The sequence below is a fragment of the Trachurus japonicus genome, chromosome 24 (genome assembly GCF_045865225.1).
Source record: "Trachurus japonicus isolate A0001 chromosome 24, Traja_1.0".
NCBI classification, from domain to species: domain Eukaryota; kingdom Metazoa; phylum Chordata; class Actinopteri; order Carangiformes; family Carangidae; genus Trachurus; species Trachurus japonicus.
In genome coordinates this window covers 7,911,408-7,930,287 of record NC_140930.1, presented here as the reverse complement: position 1 = coordinate 7,930,287, position 18,880 = coordinate 7,911,408, and the positions used below count along the sequence as shown (strand labels likewise).

The 18,880-nt window shown below is 39.9% G+C and overlaps 1 protein-coding gene across 1 annotated transcript in view; it reads left to right on the top strand.

Annotated features, from left to right (window-relative positions):
- Positions 1–18,880, top strand: part of man1a1 (mannosidase, alpha, class 1A, member 1) — a 161,680-nt gene that overhangs the window by 63,532 nt on the left and 79,268 nt on the right. Inside the window, exon 3 of the mRNA XM_085770344.1 lies at positions 9,056–9,171. Within this exon, the coding sequence (XP_085626470.1) occupies positions 9,056–9,171 (116 nt within the window). The remainder of the gene's footprint in view (positions 1–9,055; positions 9,172–18,880) is intronic.

The following is an 18,880-nucleotide window of genomic DNA, read 5'->3' as shown; positions in this document are numbered from 1 at the left end:
CAGCTCTGCTCCACCGTTCTAAAAATAGCTTGCACCAACAATTAAAGGTAACACACCTACTCCCAAATCTATAGGGGTTATGGCAATGGGCCGTTTTGCCAAAATGTTGTACCAGCCCTTTAATATCACAGCTGTTATGGAAAGTTGAAACCTTCCTGACGACATTGCAGAGCAGAGTCTGAGCTCTGAATAATAATAATATAACAGCGAGGATGAGAAGAAGATACAAAAGCCTCAGCGAAGGAGAGCTCAGTTTGCCCCACAGCTGGAGGGCACAGCTGAATGTTGAGGTCACATTGTGTGTTCAGATTGTGTGCATGATGTAATGCACATGACATTTATTGTTGTTTGCTTCTTCTTCTTCTTCTTCTTCTCAAAGCAGATCAACCCAGGTCCAGAATTTACTCACTCTCTTCTCTCTTTACAATACGAGAGCTGTAGAGTTGATCCAGTAAAACGTAGCAGAGGCATGTTCAGTGCGTGATGTAATGAAGGTGATGTAATGTACAATAGTGCAAGTTTACATTGTACTGTACTGTATAGCACTGGTGGTGCATTTAACCCTTCAACAACCACTGGCCCGTCCACAACAAGTAGAAGCACCACGACCCACATTAACTCTGCATTCTGCATGGTTAATCTGCATTCAAGGTCTTCTTACTAGCTTTTACCAGAGCTTTCACTATCTTCCTCATGGTATTCATCTTAAGATAATACTATATAATATCTATCTCATCACAGCACTTATTGATTTAAAACAAAAATCAGAAATAATCTGCAGCACAAAATTTTTTTTTAACTTTATTAGCAAATATTGCATGTACAGAACCAACAAGGTATACATTCATGAGGAACAGCACATCAAACATGAAAGGACAGTACAATGATGGAGTAAATTATAAAATATTCATTGAATAAGAGGTCTTAATAGTGACGGTAACAATAATAATAGTAATAATTTTTAAAAAAAAAGGTGAGTAGATAAATAAATAAGTAAATAAAAGATACAACAGGTATGAGGAATAAAATCCGATACATAGAAAAAATATAACAGGACAAGGCAGTTATTAATAAAAAGTTAGTCAGAGGTTTCGGGGAAAAACTTTTCATAATTACTTATAAATGGATTGCTTTTTTTGTTGTTTATCAAGTAAAGAGATTTAATGAAAGAATTTAGTTCTAGTAGAAAAGGGGCAAATTTAGGAATTGAATTAGCAAATTTTTGTTTGTGAATAAAGAATTTCGCATATATAATGATAAAGTTCATTCAAGAGCGTGATCTTTTGGATACGCAAAGTAGATCTGCAGCACAACATGGGGATAAATTGTAATCAATTAATTGACACAAAACAACAAACACCAAACTTCAGAGAATAGAAATCAAAATCTTCCCCCAACATGTGAGGTCTTCTTCCCCGTCCCTTCGTCAAGTTGGATGCAGTTTGTCTCATTACTTTTTCCTCCATAATCCTGCTCAGACAAAACCTCCTCGACAGAAGGGTAAAAAAAAGAAGAAAAAACTAAAATATTGCAACACGTTACAGAATAAGATGGATTCAGTTGGGGGAAAGATTCAAAGGGATCACTGCAGGCTTATTGCTTAATCCCTGTTTTCTTCACAACAACAGATAAACACACATACACTCACACACTCGCTCGGTGAAATTGTTATTCCACCTACTGTTTATGGATTTAAAATGCTGTATCTACCTTTCAAGGAAGACTGAGGGCTGAATGAGTAGAGATCATGTTTGCATTTTGACCTCTGTCGACACAATCAGTGGTGTGAGAGCCGGCGAGCCAAAGACGGCGGCAATCACTCAGCGGCGCTCCCACCTCGCTGCCACGCAGATTACAACTCTCGTCTCTGACGCCTGATTGCGTGAAGTGAAGGGTGTGTTGTGCTGGAGATACAAACAGAGCATCATTCTCCTGTCTGACACACATACAAAGTGAAGGACGTGGGTTTTTGCATTGAGTTACAGTCGTTATTGACCTGCTGATACTGGTGCTATCACCACTCATCTGCTGTAGAATACATAACATAACGGTACACAAGAATCTGTTGGACATGATGGATCGGAGTGAGTGCTTTTATGCGCTGCATTACTTGTTAATCCATCCATCTTCCGGAATGATAACGATAATCCACTTCACTTCCTCATGTGATCGGAAAGGGAAATGGATCGGTGGTCCCAAGGATGCACTGATGGACCGGATGAAGGATTGTCCTGGAAGAAGAAGAAAAAATGAATCGGTGTGAAAGTCATAAATGTGAAGGAAAACAATGGAAGAAGGAGGAGAAAAGATTGACAGAGGCCAAGTGGATGTGGGAAGAAGACGAGCGACGGGATGGATTTTGTTTCAAGGTTTCACAGGAAATAGACGGACTGGAAGTTTCTCTTAACGACTTTTGGACCTTCCAGCCTCTCCATTTTTCTCCCTTTCTCCTCCATCCATCCTTATTCTCTGTCTGGGAACAGAAAGGTAATGATTCTTGTCTTCTCGGGACACCTGCTCTTCCATTTTTCATCCCTCCATCCATTTCCCATGATCTACTTTCTAGGGTATGTCAAGGAAACGAGGAGCATCGCCCTCCTGAACCGCTGCAGGTTTTAGTCTCTCCATATCTGAGGATATCCTGGACTCCCCGCTACTTTTCCTGCTCAGCAACATTTCACCTTTCTTGCAAACTCTCTTGGAAATTACCCAGCATTCATTAGTTTCACCTCTGACATGCAGCACTGTGATTAATAACAAGATCAAGACGTGGGTGATCACCGAACGGCAGGGGATGAATGTGGAAGTCTTCTGTCGGAGCACCGACTGCAACACTCGTATAAACTGCAGGAGGCAAAGCGAAGCAGTCTTTCACTTCAAATGAATGCATAGCAGAGGGAGGCAGGTTCACACTCAGGGGCAACAGTAGAGCAAGTGGAGCGTTTGTCAGGATTACTAAACATCAAGCAGCTAAAGGATAAAGTCAACGCAGCTGGGCCAAAAAAATACTGCACCTCTTCGAATGACCACTAGAGTCCAAAAACCACTTCATCAACATAGACTTCCATGTTAAAATTCCCATTTATACAGTAGAAATGAACATGGCATTTGTCTTTAATAAGACTTTTATATAAACAAGGTAGTGTTTGCTTTGATTGACAGATGGTTTAGTGAATATTTACCCCGAAACCTGCGTGCAAATGTTCCATAAACGCCTCATATGCAGACTTTTGATAGATCCTACAGTAGCCAGACATTCATACAGGTGTTTTTGCAAAGATTACATCATTTGAAGATAGTGAAATAAAGCATTAGTGGTTTTATCTACCTGCATAGGTCTTAATCTAATTGGATCGGTCTATCGAATGAGGAAGGGCTTAATCTAACTGGGAACGTCTTGATCTAATCTGGTGGATCTTAAAGCAGATATCATTGGCACGGCCGTTTCGGCTAATGCTGTGTTCAAGGCAGGCTTTTGAAACCGTAAGTTACAGCTTCAAGTCACAACTACGACTTGGTAGCGTTCCAGGTAACCCGTAGCTCGTGTTTTTACCGTCCTGTTGTCTGTGAAAGTTCCCTATAACGGCCACTCGTAACTTCCGACCCGTGAACTCGTACCAGATCGAACTGGTATGACTTCACAGGAAGGAAAAACACAAAGTACGAGTTTCCTTGAACGCACCATGAGTTAGCAGCCCCCGCCCTTGTCAGGCATCAATTGGTCCTCGTGCTACGTCACCACATTCACGCGCATCCCTTGGCTACACACACAGCCCTTCATGCCGTTCTCTCTCCTCATTGGATAACACTTGTATCCCACAAGGAAAATTTTCTCCTCGGGTTACAGCAGAGCAGAGTGACGGAGAGACTCGTGTTTAGGCTGAAATACTTCATGTAAGTGATTGCTGACGGAAAATAGGACTATTTAGGACTTATATTAACAAAAACATTCCACTGATATCTGCTTTAATCTAACTGGAAGTGTCCTAATCTACCTGGACAGGTCTTTATCTATCTGGATTGGTGGTGTTACTCTTAACTGGGAGAGGCTAAATCTACTTGGATGAGTCTATCTAACAGGAGGAGGGTCTTAATCTAACTGGGAGGGTCTTTATTTACCCAGACAGGTCTTTACCTACCTGGGCGAGTAGACCTTAATGTCCCTGTCTGTGTCTCTATCCCTATTAATGTCCTAAATCTTAACAGAATGGGTCGTAAAATACCTTTTCTACCTGGACCGGTAACCAGGGCAGAATATCAGATAACCAGCCCCCGGTCACAGACCTACAAACCCGTCCCCCTTACCATCCTCTACAGGAGTCAGACACCCAGACCTAAAGGATCTTGTTGTCTCTAGCTCTTTGACCTCCTTCGTTAGTGACAAATCATCACATGTTGTGTTTTGCCCAACCTAGTAGAAAAAAAAACATAAAAACACTCAGTTTATAATGATATAAAACAGAAAAATAGTAGCAAATCATCACATTTTCTGAAGCTAGGGAGCCTTTAATGATTTGGCCTCAGAATGAACTTCAGTGATTCATTGATTATCAGAACGGTCGCCCGTTGCTTTTCTGTGAATCTACAACAAATTGCCGCAGCTCCCGAGGCGGACCATGTTGTTGTGGGAGGAAAACACGGCTGTTTTGTGGTTTTCTGGAAAGAATCTTTTTCTTTTTCTTTTTTTTATTACAAATGTAAGACTTCTCCCAGTGTGACAAGCCAAACCACCACCTACAGCAAATATCATAAGGCCCGTTGTCCTCCCCTACTGCTCCATCCCTCCTCCGCTACCACTCAGGCTTTGCAGCGGCATCATAGACGCTGCCCTCTGCTGAGCCATCTGCTACCTCACCATGCTCACAGGCGCTAACAGAAACAAAATCTTCAGCAGCACACACATCATCTCCAAGATCACCGGACTTGGCTCTCGGCTGAATCCCATCTCGATTTTTTTTTTATAACCTTTCCATCTGGACACGGACACGACTCCCAGATCTGCTAACAGGCTGGTTCTTGGTGCCTCCTCCTGCCATCGCCGCCATCACACACCCTTTTATTTAAAGCCTCGGTGTCATCTGGGACTAGAGTCTTCAACATTTCATACAATAGATTAAAGGTCAAGAGGGAAAAAATGAAGCACCATCAGAAGAGCAGACCTACTTCAGCAACAAGTGATTACTTTATCATCCATTAATCTGGTGATGGATGTTGTGTTGTCTGTAAAACGTCAAAAATAATGAAAAATTCCCACCACAATTTCCGAAGGTGAAGCCCTGAGTGGTTTGTTTTGTCTGACAACCGACATCGCCTCAATGAGAAATATTGATTTATTGTCATGTATGAGCAAGGACAGCAGCTAAAAAGCCTTTCATGTGTCCGACTGGAACTGAGATTTCAAATGTTTGGTATTTCTACAGGAACCCCATTCATTTGTTTTAATTAGCCAGAGATCAAAGGTTATTCTGTTAACTGTGTCGGTCCTTGACATGTCTACTTCTAACATAATAACATTTTTCTTTTCAAGTCCTCTTAGAACAACCACTCGTCTGTTGTAGGTGAATAAAACACTAAAAAGAGTCGTTTTTTGCTTTGGAACGTCACATATTTTGCCACAGTATCATTGGAAAAAACAAAAATTAATCAGTGGATGAATAAATTTAAAATCACAAATATCTTTCAATTTAATGTTCTGTATCTTATAATGGTAACTAAATATTTAAGTTGACATGATAAGAATGTCACCTCTTTAATTCTGGTATGTACAGTAAAATAAGTTTTCAGGTTCAAGCAGCAAGAAATGTTTACAAATGAGTGAAATAAGTAAGAATTCCGTTCCTTACAGTCCTACAGAGAGACTGACAATAAGGTATGGCCACTGTGTTGTTCAAAATTCAAAGACGGTTCACATAAATATGCAGATATACATCCAGATAAATGAAATATGTATGTATAGGCTATGTGTTTGTTGAGACATTCAAATGTAATTTCGCTCACAAAAGAACAAAACATCTACAAATCTCCTTCCTTCTCAAAGTTTCTTGTACTCTCAATATTTGATATTAGTATTCTGTTCACTATTTGACCATCTGTGTCTCTCACATTATGCACTCACACACAGACACACACTCTGCGATATGCACACACACACACACACTCACAGATTCGAGAAGAGCAGTGAGGGGGAAGGAAGCACAGTGACAAGACAATGGACAGGAGTAAAGTGTCTTGTCCTCTCTTTGTCGCCTCCGGGGGCGTCAATGGAGCGAAAATGTGAGAGGGATGAAAAACAGGAAGGACAAGTGACTGGATCTGCTGACACCTCCATTTACATGCTCTCTGTCTCCGTAGCATGGCTTCAGGGAACGTATCTATGAACAACCAACGTCACACGACCGGAGGGACGGACACGCCCCGGTCGCCTGACGTTGGCCTTGGGCAAAGTCGGACATGTTGTCGGCGGATGATGAATATGATTGACTGTAGAAGTATTAACTGTATAATTCAGATTTAATGCGCAGATCATGTGTGCAAGTCTTTGTTTGACAGCTGTTCAAAGGAACACAACTTAGCTTAGCTTAGCAAACAAAAGCAGGAAGGAAACAGCTTGTTGGTTTTGTTTGAATACACATAATGTTTTAGTTTTTAAATCCATACGCAAACTGAGATCATGAGTTGCCAGATATAGTTGCTTTTAACATGATTTAAAACAGGTGTTTCTGTAGTTACATTGGTACCAAACCTGGCAACCTCACTGTGATGGATCCAAAGGTCATGGTTAATGCTAAGCTAGGCTAATTCCCTCTGATTTCTAAAACACACAGTTACAAGTGTGCTATGGATTTTTCTCTTGTCTGATTAAACAAACAAAGCAAGTACTACTACTCAGTACTCCACCTCAGCTGTTCACAGGAATAGCCTACTACTCTAGCTTAGTTTAGCTTTACATAGCAAACAAAAACAGGGTGGAAACAGCTTGTTGGTTTTGTTTGAATACTTACATTGTTGTTTTTAAATCTGTAAGCAAACTAAGATAATGAGTTGCCAAATATTGTTGCTTTTAACATGATTTACCACAGGTGTCTTTGTAAGAATTGGTATCAATGTGTTGTTACATTGGTACCAGACCTGGCAACTCCATTGAGATGGCTCTAGCTTAGTTTAGCAAACAAAAGCAGCTATAGCTATAATCCATGCGCAAGCTAAGATCATGAGTTGCCAGATATACATGTAGGCTAGTTGCTTTTAACATGATTTACTACAGGTGTCTTTGTAGTTACATTGGTACCAGATCTGGCAACTTCACTGTGATGGATCAGAAGGTCATGGTTGATGCTAAGCTAGGCTAATTCCCACTGACTTCTATACTTTAACACACAGTTACGAGTGTGCTATGGATTTTCTCTTGCCTGGGAAAACAAACAAACAAAGCAACAAACCTCATCATCTGTAGAGGTTCAATATTCCACATCAGATTAAACACTGTTATTATTTTTCCACTGTGGCTTTGTAATCAACATCATCCTCACTGCAGGTCACTGAGTTGTTTTCATCTTGCTGCTGCTGCGGCGGCGGCGGCGGTGGTGATTTTAAGAAATAACACAGTCACAGTCACAGTGAGCTCTGCTGCCGTATAGTTGTGATGGACTCCAGTGGCTCTACATGATTCAGCATTGTGTTTAATGGAAAGCTTTTAGCGGCTGCCGAGTCCTCCCACCACTTACACAGGGATAAACCCACAGCGTCTCCCTGCATGGCGTTCATCCTGACAACACTCTGCGGCCTTTTCTCAAACTTCCTCTCCTCAAACTGTTTTTCCTGCTTTATTATCGTTTCAGGGTTTTTCCCTCCTCATTGTTTTTCTGTGTCCTGTGTCTCCCTCTGCTCCCTCTCTGGATTTTATTTCCAATGGTCCCCCTTCTTTCTCTTCACCTCCCTATCGTCCATTTTTGTTTCTTTTTGTATCAATCAATCCACAAATTAATCAATCCACAAATTAATCAATCCATCAGACTTTATATCTTTGTTTTCTGTTTATTCTGGGTTTTTTCTTCAAATAAAAGCACAAGCAGAACAATGAAACAGCCAAATGACAGGGATGACAACAAAAGAAAGACAAGCAAAAGAAAAGTTCATCAAGAGAAATAGAAGGACTTAAATTCTATCGCACTTTTCATACAAATGCAAATGCAACACAAAGTGCTTCACATAATAACACTGAGACTATAATAAGACTAAACTGTACTGAGGAAATGTTGTCATAACAATAATATGATATGGGGAAACAGCAAAAGTAGGTGAAAGAGTCTATAAAAATGAAATAACTAAAACTGGAGCATGTAAAAGAAGTAGAACTGTAAACATAAGAAAGGATTAAAAAAAAGAAAACAGGATGAAATAAGTACAAATAGCAAGAATAAATAAATACACAAATGACTAAATCAAATAAAAACAGGCTTGAACATACAATAAGAGATGAATAATAATAATAAAGACATTTAATATCAATAAAACGCTGTACTTTCTCTGACTCAAACACAGACTTTTGTGTTGTTGGATTCATAACTTGGTTTTGGTTGATGACAGTGATGCTGTGATGGTTTGTGTGCGTGTGTGTGTGTGTGTGTGTGTGTGTGTGTGTGTGTGCGCCCCCCCCCCCCACCCGCTATGAGGCTAATCACTAGAGATGAGCAGTACTCCCGACGTTTCATCAGCGCTGATAATCGTTGCCTCTCACCATCTGTCGAGCAGAAAAATAATTTATTCACCCTCCAAACACAAACTCTTCACGTCTGCTGTTTGTTCTGTGGCTTTTTTTTTTTCTCTCTCTCTCTCGCCGAGGCTGCTGCCAACACCTGTTGTCATTCATACTTTACCAAATGAATGGTATTCACACAAACATGCCTTTCAGCATCTCAACCAACTCCACGGGGGAATTTCGGCTCATTTGGAGATTTTTTTTAATTTGATTTCATCTTTCACAGTGTTGCTGTTTTTTTTAGCAGACAGATTCAATGTAAAACTAATTACAGCCTTTTTCTGTGATTTTTTTCAGGAAGTATTAAAGGAGCGACGATCGTGGATGCTCTGGATACTCTCTACATCATGGAAATGTTTGAAGAATTTGACACTGCCACCGACTGGGTGGAGAAGAACCTGGACTTCAATGTGGTAAGTAAAGGACGTGTTTATGTGTGTGTGTGTGTGTGTGTTTGTATGTGTGTGTTTGTGCTCACAAAGACTTAACAGTAAATCATTATGAGGAATGCTGGAGAACCAGGTCTTGCCCCTTCAGCTTGACACCTGCATTAACATTCATTCACGCTGACTGGAGTTAAATGGAAAGACTCTCGTTGTTTACCAAAGACACGATCCACAGTGGAGGTTTGTGACTCAGCAGGTGTTGACAGACTGAGACTCCGAGTCCCAACTGTCAACTTTCATCCTCGTCTCCGCGTCTGACTCAGCAGCGAGCAGCTCCACCTGCCGAGGAAAACCACCAAAACGTGTGGCCCAAAGCTTTGAAAACCAGGCTTTTATTTTGACGGGACAGAACCTCAAAACGTTTCCTCTAGCTCAGAAAAGACTGGAGCGAACATTAGGTTAAATTAAAACTTGAGCTTTTGTTGCAGGTAATTAACCTCTCGCCTCTCTGTAATATTTCTTCCATTGCACCCAGCCTTCATTTGCAAACTGACCTTTTATTTGTTTATGCCGGCCGTGCCCCCCGGTGATCATTTGGGACGGGGCCCATTATTATTATTTGAGCACTAGCTTTTCTTTATATGAGGATTTGCAGCAGGTGAAAGTGCTTCCTGTTCCCTCGCAGACGTCCTGGGTATCAGGCTGGAAAAACGTCTGGTACTGGGAGTTTTTCAGTAAGAACATGAACGTAATCCCAAATATAGATCACCACCTGTCTGCTGAGCCGCCGCCAAATCCAGCTGTAACATTTAGAGAAAAGCTCCAGACTGAGTGCCATAATAAAAAAGACAGTTTTGATAGTTTTACAATAATAAACTTTTTCTGAGGGAGTCTTGTAAGGTGTCTTTGAATGCACCTAAAAATGACATGAACTTTATTATTACCATCAAATCTGTCAAAGAATAAGAAAATACATGTCGCAAATAGGGAAAATAAGGAAAGACACATTTTTTTTGTGTACTTCTGCCCACTCATGACACTGTTATGTTTTACCTAGTTATTCTTGTATTCAATCTACTTCTCATAACCGATGCCGAGACCGATAACTGATAAGATTGTTAATAGTTAGAAAGGCTACGATGAATTTAACATTATAGCTCTGCCTTTGACGTGACTAAATAATATAACTGACATCACTACTGTTGTAATGTAATGCAAAAACAACAACAGTTATGACTCCTCAAAATAGTTTCAAATCAACTTAGAGGGCAAAAGGATGGAAAATAAGTGAAATCAAGGCAATGTTGGCTGATTATGATTGACTCTAGTAATATGCAAAAAATGTCATTATTGGACTTATTGGTGTATTTTGAGCGATAATTGTCAGCCAGTATGGGGCTGATTATTATCTGAACCAATGCATCCCTACTTTTATTTATATGTTAAAGCAAAACAAGGCCCTGGAGTTGAAAATTAGCAGTAGCTAATTAAATAGCCTGTTGTGAAACTATGTTAAATCACATTGTCCCTGTCAAAATAAGTAGTTAGATTAAAGCTAAACCAAAAACAAACAGTTCATAACTCCACTTTTTATTTCTCAATCTCTACTACTAGATTTGTTTTTTGTTTGTTTGTTTATGGCACTTCTATAGATGACGAATCTAGAAGAAGTGGCTCAAACTTTTATTTAGTTTGGAGCAGGGAAAGTGTTTGATTAAAGGGGGAAAAAAACAGCTCTGGATGTTTAATGTCAACACGGAGGAGGAAATCAGTCTGTGGAGGTTTTTTCTGCTTTATGTGTTATCAATCAATAGTAGATGTGATTTGTGTCTCGTCCTGCCATCACTGTGATTTAAACCACTTTCACTCCACATTCCTCAACCATAACAGCACATTTCTCTTCTTAAGAAAACACAAAGACACAAACAAACAGTTGAGTGCACAGACTTGCTTTTTATTTTTATGAGGTATTTTAAAGGGATAGTTCATCCAAAATTCAAATTTCACTCATTATCTACTCACCCTCATGTCGACTAAGGGCTGGGAGAAGTTTCAGAGCCATCTGTGTCTTCTCTGAGTTACAGCGGGGCTCCGTGCAGCACTGCATGTCCATATGACAGTTGCAAACAGGGCTCACTTTTCTTCGTCCAAAAAGACACACCAAAACACATCCAAATACCTCCATAGTGCTCGTCTGTAATGCAATCTTGCGCGATTTGCACAGACTCAGGCAAAGCAGTGAACTGAGACACTGGGAGCTTCTGCTACAAACAAGCTTAAAACATAGACTTATTTAATTTTTTTCGGAACAATTTCTCATGTCGGGGCTTCAATACAAGAGGGACATTACAGACGAGCACTATGGAGGTATTTGGATGTTTTTTGGTGTGTCTTTTTGGACGAAGAAAAGTGAACCCCGTTCGCAACCGTCATATGGGCATGCAGTGCTGCGCCGAGCCCCGCTGTAACTCAGAGAAGGCACGGAGGACTCTGAAACTTCTCCCAGCCCTTAGTCGACATGAGGGTGAGTAGATAATGAGAAATTTGAATTTTGGGTGAACTATCCCTTTAATGGCTGTGATTCACTTGATTATGTAAGGGACCTGACGTATGGAGTCTTCAAATAAACTTCACACAGAGACGTGACAGTGACTCACTTTCACCACATGTAGGTCAATGTAAATGAACTGTAAAGCACACGGCTTTCTGATAGCAGCCTTTACTTGACATGGATGTGTGTGTGTGTGTGTGTGTGTGGTAAGATGGCCTTGATGTTTCTGCACTTAGCCCGTCCGCCTATTTGCGCTGAGTCACTCGTCATGCCCGTGTGCGTTTATCCTAACACAACATCTTCACAAATTATTTCAACTTGAAGGAGTCCTGAGAGAAAAACACGACTCAGATAATCGTGCTTTTTAAAAAAAAATATTATTATTTCATACGACGTCGTAAACACATGATGATTAGTATAATCAAGTCAAGTAATATGATAAACATAATAAGCTCTAAATTGGCTGCCTGTTAATATTTTATGTGGGGAACGTACCCTTCAATGACGTGATATAAAAAGATAATGAAATTTTTCCCGCTGCCTGGAAGATTACGTCGTAAGTCAGGATGTTTAACGGCCTCTAATGGGCTCGGCTCGTTAAAAGGATCACAACGCACTTCTGAAAAAGTTAGTGAAACCGTCTTTTTCTGAGAGGTTTTCATTACGACAGATCTTTGTCTCTGTGACTCCACTCAACGACGGCCGACGGGTCCATTACAGGGGAAAAAAAGGAGAATTTTTGTATCTTAAAATAAAATTTGGCAAAGACATTGTGCGTGACCACAAGATACAAAGACGTGTTTGTGTGTCTGTGTGTGTGTAGGGGGACAAGAAATGAGTGTATTGACTCTGAAGCCTCCTCCAGAGTGTTATCACTGAAGCCCTGAGGGAGAGCGCCAAAAACATGTCTAATAGATCCATACATGAGTCTGTTACTGTTAACGACTTGGCGTGCAAACACACACACATGAACACAGACAGACACACACACAGCTGCATGGATAAGTAGGACTCCAACTCGTGCTGCGTTTAATAGCAGCTTGTAAATGTGAAGACGTCTCAGCTTTGTTACTGCACTTCCCAGTGTGATTTGCTTATCGCACACACACATAGTCACAAATGCAGTTACACTTACATTTATCCTCCTATAATAATAATAAACAGCATAGGTGTTACAGTATAAAATCCTAATCATAATATTTAGAAAATAGAGCATTAAATCAAACAAAACGGGGCCATGTGTTGTAACAGTGGATGTTTTTTTGCTCTAATTTCTGAATAGAGCGACCGCTGTGCTTGTTTCTGAAGAGGCTAATGACACAGGAACATGTAGATATGAAATATGGAAAAAGAAATACACACACGCATGCAACAAAAACACACACACTCTGCCCCTTTCCCTTTGATGTTTGCCTTGATTGTGGAACCATCCTCATTATAATATCCCTGTTAAGAGCTGCTCATTAAGGAGGAACAGAAAAACAGCGTCTTTGTCTTTTGTGTAGTCGTGACTGTGTGTGTATGTATGTGTACACACACACGCGTATCTGTTACTGTGACTGAGGTCTGCTTCTGAGACTAAAGGATATACTATGCCAACATGATGTAAACATCAAGTGCTACAGTTAATTACGCTTTAATCCTCCGTACTGTACTCCATCCAGAACTGTAGCGGGTTTTTATCGCTCGCCTTGTTATGCAAACAGACAAAAAATGTTCTAGTTTTGTGCAGCATCCCATCCTGCCTCATCCACACTGTCTGCCAGCGGTTTGTCCCGTCACTCAAACAGCACGGCCACAGCAGGAAGCCCATTGTTTTCTGAACTGTGCCACTCATTTGCTGCGGTTGCATAACGGCGAGACCTAAAGCCACAACAGGTACATCTAAATGGGAAGTTTCTGGTAGACTGTTACCAGGTTAGACAATGATGATGACAGTTTCCCAAAAGGTTTTTAAACTTTTCTCTGTTTTTGTAAACATTAAAATTCCTAAATTTGACACTTTCCTGTGTTTTACCTAAGGTGCTGATCTGTTAGAAGCTAGATTTGTGTTTTTTTTTGTGTGCCAAAAACCGTCTCCCTCTCTTCTTTATGGAGCTCGGCATCAGCCAATCAGAAGAGAAGAGGCTCTGAGTGTCTACTCTGATTGGATGGCTGTTCAGTAACTAAAAATGTAGCAGATTTCATGTTAAGATGAGGCAAATCCTTCACAGAACATGCTTTTAAAGTTAAAATGGTGGGTCCAGGTGGGCGGGGCTTGGTGACTGCTTTGTTGTGACATCACAAAGTGACAGGAAGTCATGAAAAGCTGGTTTTAAAGCAGCTCAGTTTCTGAATACAGGCTGTGTGCATGTCTCTGTGGACTGAGGCTTTGATACTTTCACAGTTTAAATAAAGGATCCAGACCTAAAACATGGACTGATGTCTTGATAATAGAAATAATAACCTTTATTCACGTTTTTTAGAGTTACTGGGGCAAAAAGAGAGCAATAACAAAACAGACAATAACTCAAGAAATGGTAAAAATCTCTAACAGAGAACAGTATTAAATGTAAAATGAATGCACCAACTTGTTTTCTGAAGGACACTTAACTTTTAGAAACTGGTGTGAAATAATTCAGGAAGATGTCTTGGATCCACAGTATCTCAGAGGAAAATGCTGCTATTGAAGTTGTAGGACACTTTAAATGAAGACGCAGTCACCTTGAGTTTTGACGTGCGTCATGTTTAGACGTGCAAAACCTCGGAGACCCAGGAAACAAAAATAAAGAAAGAGAGAACAAAGACAGACTTATTGAAAACTTATGGACAGAGGTGATGACAGCAGCCCAGAGTGCCTCTCTGTGGACGAGAAGGAACAGATGGAAAGTTTGAAAGGACGGGATCCAGATACAGTATACACAAGGCTTTGTGCAACATGGTTACATCAATACACGAGTCCCTGAGCAAAGTACAAAGGTACTTTAAATTGTCATGGCCGGTAAACACACCAACATACACAGGGTATCCGCGGGGTCTTAAAAAGTCTAAAAAAGTCTAAAATTTGAAAATCTAAATTTTAGGCCTTAAAATGTCTTAAATTTGTTGAATTATTGTGTTCAAGTCTTAAATAATTTTAGACAGGTCTTAAATTTTCTTATGCCCAGCATGGGCGAGCATTTTTAAATAAAAAGATGTACTTATTCAAGCATTATTTAATACCATAATATATAGGGGTGACCAAAAGCCAATTTATTTACTTCATGTGTCAAATATTGTGCTGGTCATAATACAGAACAGGTTGTGGCTCGTGTCTGTTGATCAAAGAAGTTGAAATATTTCCATGTTTGTCTATTCTGGGTCACATTTAGAAGTCATCACATTTCAGGCCAAAGGGGAAGTGTTGGTGTTTTTACTGTTCTCCAATGTAAAAATGGGTCACGTGTGACCCTTAACATTATTCAAGGTTTAAAGCCATCAGCCTGTTGGTTGCCAGTGAATTAAATAAATAATGTGTTACATAAACATTTTTAATTTCACTCCCCAATTTCTTTTTGTGCCCCCAAATAGTTTACTTTAGATGCTCCTGCGACACTTCATTGTGCTTTATTGAATGTATTTTCAACTACAAACAAGCCTAACACGCAACTTATATATTGCAATCAATTTCTAGTTTTGTGACTCCGCATTTCTTTTGTACGTTTTTTATTTGTCATGATAGGTCTTAAATTTCATCCATAATGGTCTTAAAAAGGTCTTAAAAAGTCTTAAATTTGAGCTGGTGAAACCTGCAGAGACCCTGATACAGTAAATGTCTGTCACAGTCTGTGAGCCACTTTCCAGTTAAATGTTAATGTAGGTTTAAATTAGAGACAAGAACTGTCTCTGCATCACAAAACCTGAGAAAATCTGATTATTGCTCGAGTCCGAGGCCCACTTCAGGAGCCACATGGGTCACTGGGTCGTCTCCACCTGAGCAGCTCAGCAAAACACGTTTGGATCTATTCAAAGCAAGAGAGAGAAAGAGGCCGAGGGAGTGCAGGGTTTACCACACTCCTGAGACGTCTTCTGTCAGAACTCAAATACCCTGAAAACAGGTTCATTACCTTTAATTGTCGGTGCAAGCTATTTTTAGAACGGCGGAGCAGAGCCGTGAGCTGCTCAGAGCTACGCTACGGAGGCTAATGGATTTCTTGGTTTCCCTCATCAAACTCATCAAATACACAATCCAACAACTCCAAAACGCTCTGGTGGACAAGTTGTGACCTGCACATTCACCACGCTATGAGATAATAACAGAACGTTACCAGACAGAGTTGTTTTAGAGGTAAATACAGAGACTGCTTGATGAAAAACTGTCCCTGAAGGCAACGCACATCAGTGGTTTTGCATGAATTTACCTCTAAAACAACTCTGTCTGGTAACGTTGTGTTATTATCTCATAGCGTGGTGAATGTGCAGGTCACAACTTGTCCACCAGAGCGTTTTGGAGTTGTTGGATTGTGTATTTGATGAGTTTGATGAGGGAAACCAAGAAATCCCATGAGCCTCCGTAGCGTAGCTGTAAGCAGCTCCCGGCTCTGCTCCGCCGTTCTAAAAATAGCTTGCACTGACAAATAAAGGTAACGAACCTACTGCTATGACTATGGGTATTATGGCAATGGGCCAATTTGCCAAAATGTTGAATTATCCCTTTAAGATGTAAAGACGACGATGTGTAAAAAAAGAAAGAAAGGAAAAAGCAAACTCAACACTAACTGGAATGAAAAACGTTGGTTGTAATGGAAGTTCTTATGAGCGGCTGCACAGCTGAAACAACTAGAACAAATCACACACACACACACACACACACGTTGATCTACAGAGGTCTGGTAGGAACATTATCTCATCTTTGGTGCTACAAGCCTGAAATAGTTGTGTTAGGAAACGGCCGTGCTTAGTCAGTTTCCTGTTCCCTCTGTAATGGATTAAATGTTGCCACATCAGGAGAAGTGGACTCCTCCAGCCTGCCAACGCCGCCCGGCCGAGACCCTGTCACACAACTGCTGACTCCGAGGGTCATTGTTCAACACTTTAGAGTAGTGATGGCTGCTCAGCACACTGCTGACTGTGTGTGTGTGTGTTTGTTTGTTTATTTGTTTGTGTTCTCAACATAGATTTATCACTTTTATACAGTAACACAATACAGGTAACCTTCAACACCACTATACAAACAGAATCTGAGCTTCCCCAAACTGATTCCCTGCTATAAATTCATTTTTTATTACTCCACCTTATTATCACTCAGTATCTTAATTTCCAAAAAGTTTCCAAACTTTCATCCAAACTGTATAAGTCAGTGTCTAAAGAGCAAAGCTTGATGTTAAATTGTTGTTTTCTTAAAATATGTGTACCAGTATATTACATTTATAAAGAACAAAAACATAAACTGTAAAACATCACAAACAAAAAAAGGAGACATTTGCTCATTTACATTTACATTTAGTATTTAGCATACATACTTGGATTCAAATAAGTACAAGTAGAAATAAATCAAGTGTATATTTTTATGTATAATATGTATATTATCAAAGAAAGGCACATAAAAATAAAAGTATTCCTTTTAGGGTTAGGGTTAAGTATTTAGAGCTATGATATAAACCCTACTGTGAGAAATTGGTGTGAATATTCAAACTAATCTATGACAAAAAGAGTGATCTCATGTTTTATCTGTTGTGTAGTCCAATCGTCCAGTGCAACATATTCCAGTATGACACGTTGAACCTTTATCTGTGATCCAATTTAAAACAAAACTCTTTCTAGCAGAGAAAACAAGCGTTTGGTAAAGTTTTCTGTTTGGATGTTACGTTTTTAAACTGAAGTTATTGATTAGTGATTGAACATCTGATTTATAGTTGTCAAACAGAACAGTTCACAGAACAGAACATCTGAAATACAGATGTTTGGACTTCAAGGTGCTGAGGTGGATTTAATCTGGAGAGAATATTCTAACATCCAAAACAATGACACAATGAACCCTGTTGGATGTTGCACAATTGGATTGAATTTATTGAACTTCATCAATCTAAGTGTGTCATACAAACTCTAAAAGCCTCTATCTAATCTAACTCCACTTGCTGACCAAGTTTCCTGAAGAAGTGCTGAGATAGTTCATCATTGGTACAACAGGACGTTTCCCTCCCGGCTTATTAAAAGTGCTAATAAGCAGCAGGCGGTAGGAAGAAATAATAATAATATTGTCCTTCTGCATTAGCGCTGCCTGCCTGTTGTATAAGGAAATAATTAAATTTTAATTAGGATGAATTAGCCACACAATCTATCTCCTGGAGCAGTCACTCAGAGTCGCTGGGAAATTGACAGGACGTATTTTGTCTGACATATAATTTGTTTTTTTTGTCTAACAGGACGGAGTCTATTGTCCTATCTCTGGCTGACAGCACTGACTTATGAGAGCTGTCACTCAAACACAAAAACTTCATCTGACTTTAGGAAGACGGGAATAGAAAGGGAGAGAGAGAGAGAATGAGGGAGATGAAGCTTCATTGTTCTGCTGCTGAGACTTTTTTTTTTCCTGGTTATTATTTGTCCCATTTTCTCTGGTTTAAAAAGAAAAAAAAAAAGAAAGAAATGGTGGCAGCAGCTCAATTTATCAGCCCGATCCGTCCCAGCTGAATCACATGTGCCACTTTGCCGGTTGAGGGAGGGGACGTCCTCTCCATCCTGTCCTCTGGACGCCTTTTAATGTCTGTGCAACATTCATGGTCATCGATCTGGTCGATGTTGAGACATTTCAGCCTTGACTCAAACAGACTCTCTGTGTGGCTCAATATGTTTCAGATACATGGAATTATCCTGTGATAAATAAAGTGAAGCATCCACAACTCAGGCTAAACATGCACATGGGAAACACTTTGTTATAACTACACATTGTTAAGCCTCATTAAATACTTAATTCATCAGTTCTAAAGCATTCTTCCTATAGTGCAATTGAAATAGCAGTTTCCAAGTTGTAGGAGCTGCAACTTTCTTTTGATAAAGGTAAAATGGGTAACACTTACTGATAAGTACACACTATTAAGCATTTAAGTTAAGCTTTAAATACTGAATTCATCATTTATAACACATGAAAATTCATTAGTATGTAGTTTGTAAACACAGTTAAAAATGTTTTACCATGTGTTACCATTTTTGATAACACTTTATAAT